Below are 11997 nucleotides of genomic sequence, written 5' to 3' on the forward strand. Positions count from 1 at the left end.
ATAAACCCACATGAAATAAGGAGATAGTTCAGTAGCATGAGCTTTGGATTCCCTGAAGCCATGCAACTGTTGGGTAAGTGTGACAACTTCCTGGAAGCCCAACACATGGGAGATAGGGTTGGGGGATCTGAAGAAGCAAGCTTGCTAGCTAGAGCAGTTGGAATCTATAAGCTCTGGGTTCAGGGAGAGACCCAGCTTCAAGGAACATGGCAGAGAATGAGCAAAGAAGATACCTAGTATCAATCATGGCCCTCCACCTTCGTTCATACACATGTACATGCACATACACTTGAGCACACATACACGTGCATACACAAAACTAGTTAATGCAATCCATTGTATTGTAAACTAAACATTAAGATAGGAAATTTAAAACAATAGACAAAACAATTTACCCACTCTAAAATCAGTCCCAAACCACATTTTAGAAATGAACTTAAAACACATATTTAATTATCCCTTAAAAAAGATATCACATGTTCACATGTAATTAATGCCCCACCCCATACACTGAAGAACTCCTTCCTGGAAACCAGTACAAGCTGCTCCTGTGGGAAAAATAAATAAAAACAGGTCTCAAACAAAAAAAGAAAATAAAGAAAAGAAAAAGAAAAACAGGTCTCCTTCCTCATAGGAACCCCATTTTCTAGCCTCCATTTCTGAAAACTGGAGTCTTGTGTAAAGAATGGTTGATGTTCCCACTGCATCATTAAGGCTTGCTCATCATCAAAACCATGCATCCTGATGCGCCTCAGTGATTCTAAGCCTGCCATGCTCCAGGAGGACTGGAGGTTGCAATAGGGAAGAGAAGAAACGTAGAAAACTCCAACAAAGTGCTTACTTGAAGTCATGTCACTCTGAGGACTCCATAGGAAGCATGCCAGTAGCAACCACTAGTCTAGCAGAGGAGACAAAGCACTTTTATTTTCAGTGAGAACAGTATGATGCCCCCATCTCAGTTCACTTTGAGGAACAAGGAAGTGATGCCAGTGTTGTTACCTTTTGTTTTACTGCTGCAGGATGAATCTAGTAACTATTCTCAATATCTTTTGCTTCATCTTCAGTCTTCACAATGTTAGTATTGTATTCATTCAAAACATACAAAATAGTGGGTTTTGTTTGTTGTGATTTTTCATGTATTATTGTATTGAATTCATATTCACTCCCTTCTTGTCCCTTTGTCCCTTTTTATCTTCACCACTCATCCTCTTTCTCCCTAACACACACACACACACACACACACACACACACACACACACACACACACACACAACTAAGTCTAGATTATGTGTATTAGAGAAATCATATGTTAATCTTTTAAATATCTCAGAGAAATCATATCTTCTTCCATGAACTCAATCAATCTCTTTAAAAGACTCACCTGTTTATTTATACATAAATGGTCATTGTACCTAGTGTATTTGTTTATGTGTCTATATTGCTAACACTCATTGGCAGTTTTGTGACTCACACTGCCTAACATTTATGAGCATAGAAAGTGTATTGCAGACATGAAGCCGAGTGAAGCACTTCCTGTACCATGTTTTATTTAATATGTGCACATCCATCTTAGGACATCAGATTGCTGTCTTGACTTCATAGACAATTCAGGCTTAGAGACAATGCCAAATGTCAGTGCAGAGAGTTCATAGGTGGAAGATTTGTGTTTAAACCATATTTTTTTTGCATATAAACTACACAATGAGGGCTGCTTTAACACATTTAAATTATAATAATGAAAAGAAAACTAATCCTAAATTATCTTTTTTCTGAACATTTCAAACATCTTACATACTGTTTGTTTTTGAATATTTGGATGTTCTTTCAGAATTTATTAGGGTTGCTACTTTGGTGTGTTTTAGTTGGCTTTGAGCACACTCTGAACATAGATTATTCACTGTGTTTATTTTATAGGTGGCATTGTCCATGTTTCCTTTTGCATTCATACACATATGTTCATTTCTGTGATAGTCAAAGAATCAAATAACAAGCAGCTACTAATTAAAAAGGACATATTGATCTTCTATCTAAACATCTTGTTAAAGACATGTTGCCCTTTGTAGGAGTGAGAAGGGTTTGATAGGCAGCAAGCAGGCAGTTGCTATTGTAGTCAAAATACTTGCTTAGTTAGCTTCATTCAGTGCCAGGCAAATAAGGATCAGGATGGCTCATGCCAAGTACTTCTTGACTGTGCCATGCTTAGCCTCATTTTGTGAATGCTAATCAATTTCTATAGTGTTCTGACGAAGTGGAATTAAGATTTCAATGTAGTGAAGTAAGGGAAATGAAATAATATGTCATGAAATCTGGACAAGGCATAGCATCATATGCAGGGCAGGATAGACCCAGAATTCAAAGGTCCTTATAGATGGTTTTGGCTAATGTATGCATGGTGGACTTTAATACTCTTCAATTACTTTTTAGAGTCTAGTGATTAAGAGACACTACAATCCAAGAGTCTCTGGGCTACATTCATGCATCTGTTTCCTCGGCCTGTGCATTTGTTAAAGATGTAATCAGTTTCCACATATCAGCTCTCTCAATGGTGCATTAATTGGGCTGGTAAGATTTTTTCCACCTAATATTCCTAAGTAAGATGAATTAATAATCTTAGTCCAGTATAAACTGATGTGTCTCCATTTTCACCGACTCTGGAGACATTGTCAAGATACTTAGGAGGTAAACTCAGGCCAGTCTTACACTGACTGAACTGGCCCCAGCTCCATTTTTCTGTCTTTATTGAGATATGTTTTTGCTATAAATTCCACACTACATTGAGCTGATGGTGATCCTCCAGCCTCAACTTCCTGAGTATAATTATAGACATATCCACCATGCGTGGCCCCTAACTCCATTTTATTGCTCAGAATCATTGTCCAAAGAATGAGGTTTTTCCTGCCTATAAATGAGAGTGAGGTTGTCTGGTCCTCTGCCACAGGAAGGTTTCATCTGAGACCTCACTAGGGGCAAATTTGTCCACAGACACCTCTTCATGCTCTGTAAATTTAATCCTCACATAATTTACTTATCACATTCCTGATAATTTAACATTTCATGACTGCTTCCAGGCTGCTGGTAAAATGTGTTTCCTTTGTGTTCATCACACTGATTATCCTTTTACCCTTTTATCTCAACACTCTTAGGAAAAACTTAGCTTAGCATCTTTTCAGTGTCTTATTTCTTCACATCTTCATTTTCTTCAAGAGTGAAAACACTTAATGCTCTTGACTTTAAAAATAGCTTCTCTACCATGTAAAGCCTTCATTGTAGACAGATCATTCATCTTCTATTGGGAACAAAGTCTCATTTATGGGGAATGATTCAAACTTCCTTTGGTGATAGCAGAATCATATCTGCATAGAACCTTATCTTACTGGGCTACCCAGTGCTGGATGATAGAACAATATGCTCAATTATGAGAGTTGGAGCCATCAAAGGATTCAGTGCCAATGTCCTTCCATATACAACGTCTCATTGCTGCCTACCATGGTCCCTATAGACTCTTTACAATCTGAAGTTTCGAAATCATTTTTTCTTCATTCAGACAATCACAACAGCTTTGCTTGAATACTTCTCCAGGGAGCTTTCTCAGGAATGAGTTAATTGTCACTTGTGTCCTTTTTTCAAATGAGCAGTGGATAGCAGCACCAAAAATATTCTCATGCCTGACTCATCCCTTCTTCAAATTGTGACTTCTGTGAACGTGTTAGGACTCATCTCTCCCCTGGGAGGAATTTCTGTTCTTTGGACATGGAGTGAGCTGTTTACTCTCACATTTCCCTCTCTTAGAGATGGTCACGTCACATTTTGCTCTTCTGTGTTTATCTGTTTCCCAATTTACCTTACCCATGAAAATGTTGTTAAAACTTTACTTCCAGTAGCCATTAAATACACACACACACATACACACACACACACACACACACAAACAAACACACACTTCTCAAAAGTCATTAATCTAGATATGTAAAAGGAGCCGATTTTATCGTACTTAAATTTTATTTTGATAAACATGATTTGAAAACCAAACACTATTTGTATTCTAGTGACCGAATTAAATATTTGCACATTTTTCTATCCTCTTAAACCCAGTCTGCTCTCTAAAATATCATAGACAACCATTCCTTGAAGTGGGAGCAGTAAGACAGCTCAGTGGGTAAAGGTGATCGCCACCAGGCCTGATGACCTGAATTTGCTTTTTGAGACACAAATGGAGGAAGGAAGGAATCTGACACCATCAAGTTGTTCTCTACCTTCACATATATGTCTCAGTATGAATCCCATACCTTCCCCCACACTAAATAATTAAATATCAAAAGGGGTGGAATATTCTCTCTAATAACTTTCCTAATGTATTTCCTTATTTCTTCATAACGAAGGATTTGATAGAGATTAACTATGTTCTAAGAAAACAATTCCTGGGTTTTCTTTGCCTCTTATCAGCCTGATTTTTACCATGAAAATGAGCTAGAGGTAGACAACTTCATTTGTAAACTGTGTGTCTATAAAATTAACTTTTCTTCCTTCAACTCATAACCAATGTAGAAGACAATTTAATCACCTTTGAATCACCAAACCTCCATTTTTGATAAGGGGCTGCATTATAGATCTCAAGCTTGACTTAAACTCACAGCAATCCATCAGCCTCAGGTTCTCAAGTGCAAAGCTTCATGTCTGGCAAATTCCCCATTTGTCACTCAACTCCTTTTATCTATCTAGTCTGTTCCTATAAGGACTGGTCCAACAATGGATCTTAAAATTCTTATAATATTTATGGATCCTATACTTTCCTCTTGATATTTATCAGATACCTTTCACATTCAATAATCGTTTAAATTCTTCATTGATTCTTCCTAGGTCAATGTCTTTGTAAGCCTTTATCTTGATAATAAGTAATCTGTTTACACATTGTATCCCATAATTAAATTTTAGTCTGCTGAGTCATGGCATGGAATGGCTTTGGCCATGTAACATCAGACAAGTAACTGAGAAATAAGTTTACACTCTTGATCCCTAAACTCTGACTCTTTAACTGTGGCCTGGACATTTGCTACTTTATCTAAACTAAGTAACCCTATTCTATGCTTACAGTGATTTTCCCCCTGTATTCTTCTCTGGTTAAAAAAAATAATAAACTCCTCAGTTTTAGCAGACATGTATCCATTAATATTACAGTAAGATCCTCTTATCTTTTAATGTTTATTTTAATGTGTTAAGACTGCATAAATTACCCTTCTAGAAAACAAGTAGACCCTTCTCATTGGTGATAATTTTATTTGTTGTCTACTACCATTGGTGATTATGCTAACAATCTGTTTAGCTGTTACGTATGTCCAGGAGTAAAACTGTTGTGTATGCTCACATTTTCTTTAGCATGCAAGTTATACAGCTCTTGCAAAAGTCACTTCTTAAATACCTCTGAACATGAATAAAAGTTGGATAGGCCAATTATCATTAATTAATTAGTTCATAAATCATACATTGTATATTTAGAAAATCTGTTCAAAACCAGTTGTGGTCTAAAATTGATTATATGCAATAAGCTCTAAACCAAGATCATAAAATCATATTCAAGGTTTGTATTGGAGAGGAAGAAATAAAAAGACCACAGTGGTAACATATTCACATTTTTATTAAACTATAAATCCCCAGAGAAGTTTTCCAACATCAAGACTGAAATATACTCATCCTCTTACTTACTTTTAGTTCTTCCCACACACAGTACTAAAACCACTGTTAGAGATAAAGTACAGAATCTTACTACTAGACAATGTGTGAATTGTAGATTTTGCAGAACCAAGACTTATAGACTTCCAAAGCTTCTTTCCAGTCAACTGGAAAGATGTCAACATTATCCCAAGAGGGTAAAAATTTACTCATTTCTGAAATTATATAACAAATTATAAACAATCTCTGGTGTGATTTATCATTGTAGTGGTTCTGCTTAGATCCAGCATAATAATTCAAACAGCAGGCCAATGCAGATGACAATTTATTGTAAGCAATCCACTACTGATCAATCAGGTCCGCAGAATGGACTTGGAATCTGAACTGCAAACCTGAAGGGATGAAACCATAAAGCAAGTGGGAGTGGATGGGGTGTAGCACTGTCCATCCATATTTTGACATAAGAGGTCAAGCAAGACAGTTTCCACCAATCAGAAAAAGAGAACCTTGGAACATGAACTTAGTTTGACCTTTCCAGCAAGACGGAGAAGTTGTTTTTGAGATGTCTGGACTCAAACAACTGTCTCCTTACAACAGAATCTGTTCAGGCATTGGGAAGTCCCCAGTTCCCTTAGGACTTGGGACTTTGAACTTAGTTTCACCATATGATAACCGAGTTTGAAAACAAAGTGACAACACTTAGAAAAAGTTTCATTTGCTTTTCCAACAATGATGATTATTAGCAACTCATGAATGGTGGTATACTATATTAAAATATTGTATCTTTACTAGCTCCCATTCTAGGTTAGTAAGAATACACAGTATTTATTTCTTAGTGAAATCACATAGCTGACATCACGAGATAGCAAGTGCGTGAATGTAAACTCACACAAAACGTTCACTGCATGATTCATATTCAGCCCTCACCTTCTGTATTTGTTGATTTACTTTCAAAAATCCTTTTATCCTCGTGCCTGGAGAAGAAGAATTCTGACAAGCCTTGCATTCTGGCATTTTCTTTAGAAAACAAACAGGAAACATTTCAGTGTGCTGAAATATGCATATATTTCTTATACAATTTGAAACAAGTGACCTAATATTAAAAAAAAAAACAAAACCCTAAGAAGCCACATAATAAAACTTCTCTCCTTGAAAAGAACAACTGAACTATAAATACTAAGGAACACAGTAGGAATTTCTTGAATCTTTTCTCTGAATTATACAATTTGCTTAATTCCCTATAGAAGGCATTCATCATAGCAGGAAGTTGTTAAAAGAAAATACATTAGCAACTATGTAATAAGGAATCCAGCTCAAATCACAGTATTCACCAAAAGTAGCAAGTGTACTTTGGGTTATTTTTCTAATGGAAATAAATATATTATTAATTAATAAATAATTTGGGATGGGAATGAAAATTCTACACCAAGATATTGTTACATTGGATCACCTTTGGAAAGAGAAAATGTAAAGAACAAGAAATTTGACTTGTCACTTTAGAATCTACAAAATATTTAAAAATTCTTAAAGATAATAATGTTGTTTGTTTAAGAGCACATTATAAATTTAAATTTATCTACAATATAAGCAACTGTGTTTCAAGTTTTTATTTAAGAGAGATTGTCATCTCAGGACACTGATATTTATTCACAGAATGTAAGATAGAAAATATGCTAATCCTAAGAAAAACAAATAGCAGAGAAAATTCTATCCATCTTCCATGGTCTAATACTAAGCATTGAAAATGAACTAGTAGTTTGTCTCAGAACCTGGAAACTATATTGAAGAAAGTAAACAACAGAAAATACTGTGGGAATTTTATGATTTCCGTGCTAGGAAATTCAAATAAAGGTAAATCTAAGCCAGATCTGGTACACACTTATAATCCCAGCACTTGGCAAAGCTGGGGGAGGTGAACCACAAGCACAAGACAAAGATGGGTGGGTTACCATCAGGTATTTCGCATTTCACTCGAGTCTATGCCCTTAAGAAAGACGAGCAAGGAAGTAGGTGAAGAAAGGTGGAAGGTAGAGGAAGGAAATTTTAGTAATGATGAAGATCATTGCAATAACATTTTATATTATTAAAATTAGTATATTTCTTATTATAGGGAGAGATATTAAAAAGATATAGAGATGGAAAGAATTTAAGTCATTATATAAAGCATTTCACTTCCCAATATATGATATTTCCTTCTAGTCATCTTTGAAGAACACTGTTTTTGATGTACTCACTATTCTGCAAGTGCACATTACACAAAGTAACAAAGGAAATAAAATAAATGACGTACGTCATACACTATCAGTACAAATGAGTGTTCTAAAGAAATGAGGCACTCACTTATCGAACATTACAAACACCAGTTTCCTCATTTACAATTTGTTAGAAGACAACAAATAAATGTCAAAATGATAAAGATGGAAATTGTATGCATTTGTGGTACCTGCAAGCATTAATGCCCTCGCTTTGTCTTTGAGCTCTTTTATTTGAAGACATGTTTTACCTATGGAATGCAAGACAAAATAAAGCATTAGTTTTGTATGTTAATCATAGTGCCTTGTACCAGTAGTAAAGGCAGACAGTAGTTATACTGGGGAAAAAAAAGGAAATCCAGGCTAAAGATTAGAACAGCTGAGATTTATCATCATGGTCTATCCTGAGAGGGCAGGAGTGCTGGGGCAGAGTAGCTCCAAGAAAGATGGCCAGGAAGTAAAAGAATTAACCTGCTGTGATGACTGTCTCCTTGTTTTCCTTTACCTACATGTAGGTTCTTTGATTAGAAGATTGTGCTGCTCATATTGAGTGCTGGTCTTCTTTTCTTTTTAGTAAGTCTCTCAGGAAAGGCCCTAAGACACACCCAGAGATGGACTTTACTTATATTCCAGGAAGGCTTCAAGCAATGAACCTGACAACTAAAATTTATCAACATCTTTCAATTCACAGTGCTTACGAATGAAGTTCTCAAAAAAAATAAAATTAAAAGAGAAAAACATTCACCATCATACTGAACCAATAAATATGTACAGCCAAATTGCCAACTCAGTCAGTAAGCAACTACAAATCCTGTGAGCTTTTAACAACTGTGAGAAAGTGTTTCTGTCATCCCTCTCTTTGAGGGCAATGGGAAATGGTTATCATACAGTGAGTCAAAGATCACTGGACATTTCAGCACAAATATTGTCAAGTTAGCTTTGAATATTTTAGCTTTTGATCTAATCGTAAATCATGTGAAAGCTCAACAGGATAATGGGCTTATGTCCTTGTGCTCTGACAGGCTTTCCAGCTGTACTACTGTAAAAATGATGGTATTAATCACAAATGTGGAAAGCATATATGTAATAGGCATACCTTGTAAGTCTAAGATTGTAATAGAATGGCCATTCCTCTGTCAATAGATGTTAAATAGATGTAACAGAAAGACAGAAGAGCTCCCAAACTAATGTCAGTGTTGCTTATAATGTGGATCAAACTCACAGCTTCTAAGAGCAAAGAATTCCATTACTATATGAGCAAGTAACAAAATGGCAAGCTCTCATCAATACAAGTAATGACAGAAAATAACTGCTGTTATATGTGTATATGCATGTGTATTTAAATATAAAAATAATAAAAATTAGAATACAGTAAACTGTCTTATAATTATAAATGCACTCATATCAAGTGGATTCTCTTTAAATAATCAAATCAAATTTAACTATATGTTTTATAGAGAATATAAAATGATTCAGTAAGTTTAAAAAGGAGTGAAGAGAGAACATATACTCAAGAAATTAAATACATATAATATTATTTTAATATTTGACAACACAGAATTGATAAATTTTTATAATATTGTATTATATAAAAGAAAATATATAAAATAAAATTACTGTTACTATATAAAATAAAGTTATTGTGTTGATTAGCATGGTCCAATAAGATAGAGCCAAGTTTGTGGGATGAAAGGAAAACATAAAAGTAACTACCAATGTAAAAGTAAATAAATTTGCTTCGTATTATTAGGATGCTAGAGGCAAGAATTAGGAGAGTGTAGGCTGGAACTCAGTCACATAATCTATTCTATTACGCAGATCTGACACACCATAACCAAAACATTTCCAAGCATCAAAGAATGACTCAGTATCCAATAGCATCTAAAAGATTACTGTATGTCTAAAAATCTATATTCTGAAAGAGGAGAGCAGAGTGAATCTTGGCAATACACATCTCACACGCATTTTGAGAATCTACTATCTAGAGTGGTAGAGCTATGTCAGTAGGAAGCTTCTTATCTGAAAAGCTTATAGCAGACTTTCTGACTGCTAGAGTTATAGTCATAAAAAGTTAAACAAAACAAAGCAAAAACCATGGGGTCTACTCACAGGGTATGAATTTCTGAAAATCATTGTCATAATAATAAAACCTACTTGATAGAAATCAACTGGAAACACCCCCATTGACCCCATTTATTGCATTGTTTTGTTTTTCTTTCTTTACCTTTTTACTTTCAGTGCTAGAGGCCAAACTCAAGACCTTCCACATGCTGAGCAAGGTCTGCTATAGGTATATCCTCTGTCCAAAGACCCATGCCTTAAAAGTTTCTATATCTTTTAATAGCAATAAGGTAAGAACATCCCAGATTCAAGCTATAGTGTGACTGCACCTCAAACATATTTTTATTCTGCATAATGAATCATATAATATAAAAGCTAATAAATAGAAAATCATGTCTATTATTCATACTTTAATTAACATAGATATGATTGTACTGTGAAATACCATTTTGCATTTGATAAAATTATAGCTCTGAATTTTAAAATGTTCTATTTTGTAAAAACATACTTTGATTATAAAGTTGAAATTAATTGTATTATAAATTATTGTCCACAATATTCATAAATATGAGTCATATGAAAACATTGTTAGCATGTAAAAATAACAGCTACAACAATTTGCAAAAGTTTGATAATTTTATCTATTGTTTATTTCAACTGAGGACAAGAAATAATTACCCAATCTGTTGGTTATTTATATTATAACTAGTATTTTGATTGGACCACAGTAGTTTCACTGTGCCTGGCAGAACATGAGAGAAAGGTCAGCTCTGGTTGTTAATAAAAATATTGTGTGAGTACAGTGCTCAAAATGCCTTATACTGTGTTCTTGTGATCACCACAAATAATAACAGACCTTTAAAAGAGTTTAGTGCATTATTATGTTTGATATATCATTGTGAAAGATGGTTTTAAACCAAAAAAAAAGTTATGTTTTGGGTGAAATGTACAAGGGTAAAGGGTAAGTTCCCAGCGTTTAGCAGGGACATCTCAGAACCTTGCTTAAAGGAATTTGATGTTCTACGCAATGGTTGACTGGTGTACACAGAAAACAGAGAGGGCAGGGATGGTATGATATCATAAGGGTTGATGTTTGAGTCGGCTCTTTCTAGCTCATGTCCATCAACAAATTCACTCCCCCAAAGAACAATAATATTGATATTTTTCTGATGGTCATGAAAGTCAAATAATGCCAATTGATAGATAGTGCTTTAAAATTTAACAAATTTTTAGGACTTCAACATATTCATCTAACAACTTAACCACTGTCTGGCAGCAGGGAATACTACCACCATGGTCTCTCTCAAGCTACTGGGGAGAGATGTAGTCAGTTGATGGACAAGAGCCTGGAAGATTTGACTCAAGCATGGAACTATGCTTGTGTAGTTGAGTGTGTTATCAAGTAGTAAGTGTCACAATACAAAACAGAGAAGAAAAATTTAGACAATAGGGATTCTTGAGCCAATGTGCTCATCTGTGTCATTTCCCTTTCCTTGTCACTGTAAGTTTTGATTTTGTAAATTCCCAATGTTTCTGTGCAGTTACCATCTTCTATGAGCCATCAGGTTCTGTTTACAAAGAAAAGTCACTCCAGAGGAAATCACCTGTATTGGATGTATCCTCATTGGTACTAGGTTGAGCTGGATCTTTCTCGTTTTCTGGCATGATTTTTGACAGTATTTTAAAACCTAATTAAAAATAAAAGTATTTTAATACTGTGAATCAATATTAGTCTGTATCTCACTAGTCATCAGTTTAAAAAACTGACAGTGTAAGAATGAAATTCTAATATCATAGAATATATTACATGTCTATAAATTTAATAGAAAATTATTTTAAATTATAAGGAATAAATTATCAAACAGGTATCCAATCCCAGTGGCCAGCCCTAAATACATCCTCATACATGAAACACTAAATGGATTGAGAAAATTGTATCTATATATCTTATATACAAGTAAAATACCAGGACGATAACAATGGAATCTTGACATGTCATACTAATAAAAGTGCAAAG

At 34.7% G+C, this 11997-nt stretch overlaps 1 protein-coding gene across 1 annotated transcript in view; it reads right to left on the reverse strand.

Moving 5' to 3' along the window:
- Window positions 1-11645, reverse strand: part of Ccdc178 (coiled-coil domain containing 178) — a 298089-nt gene extending 286444 nt beyond the window's left edge. Inside the window, exons 1-3 of the mRNA XM_028774890.1 lie at window positions 11585-11645; window positions 8111-8170; window positions 6595-6684 (exon numbers count right to left, since the gene is read on the reverse strand). Of these exons, the coding sequence (XP_028630723.1) occupies window positions 6595-6684; window positions 8111-8170; window positions 11585-11645 (211 nt within the window). The remainder of the gene's footprint in view (window positions 1-6594; window positions 6685-8110; window positions 8171-11584) is intronic.
- Between the last annotated feature and the right edge of the window lie 352 nt (window positions 11646-11997).

The sequence above is a fragment of the Grammomys surdaster genome, unplaced genomic scaffold (assembly GCF_004785775.1).
Source record: "Grammomys surdaster isolate TR1022 unplaced genomic scaffold, NIH_TR_1.0 243, whole genome shotgun sequence".
NCBI classification, from domain to species: Eukaryota; Metazoa; Chordata; class Mammalia; order Rodentia; family Muridae; genus Grammomys; species Grammomys surdaster.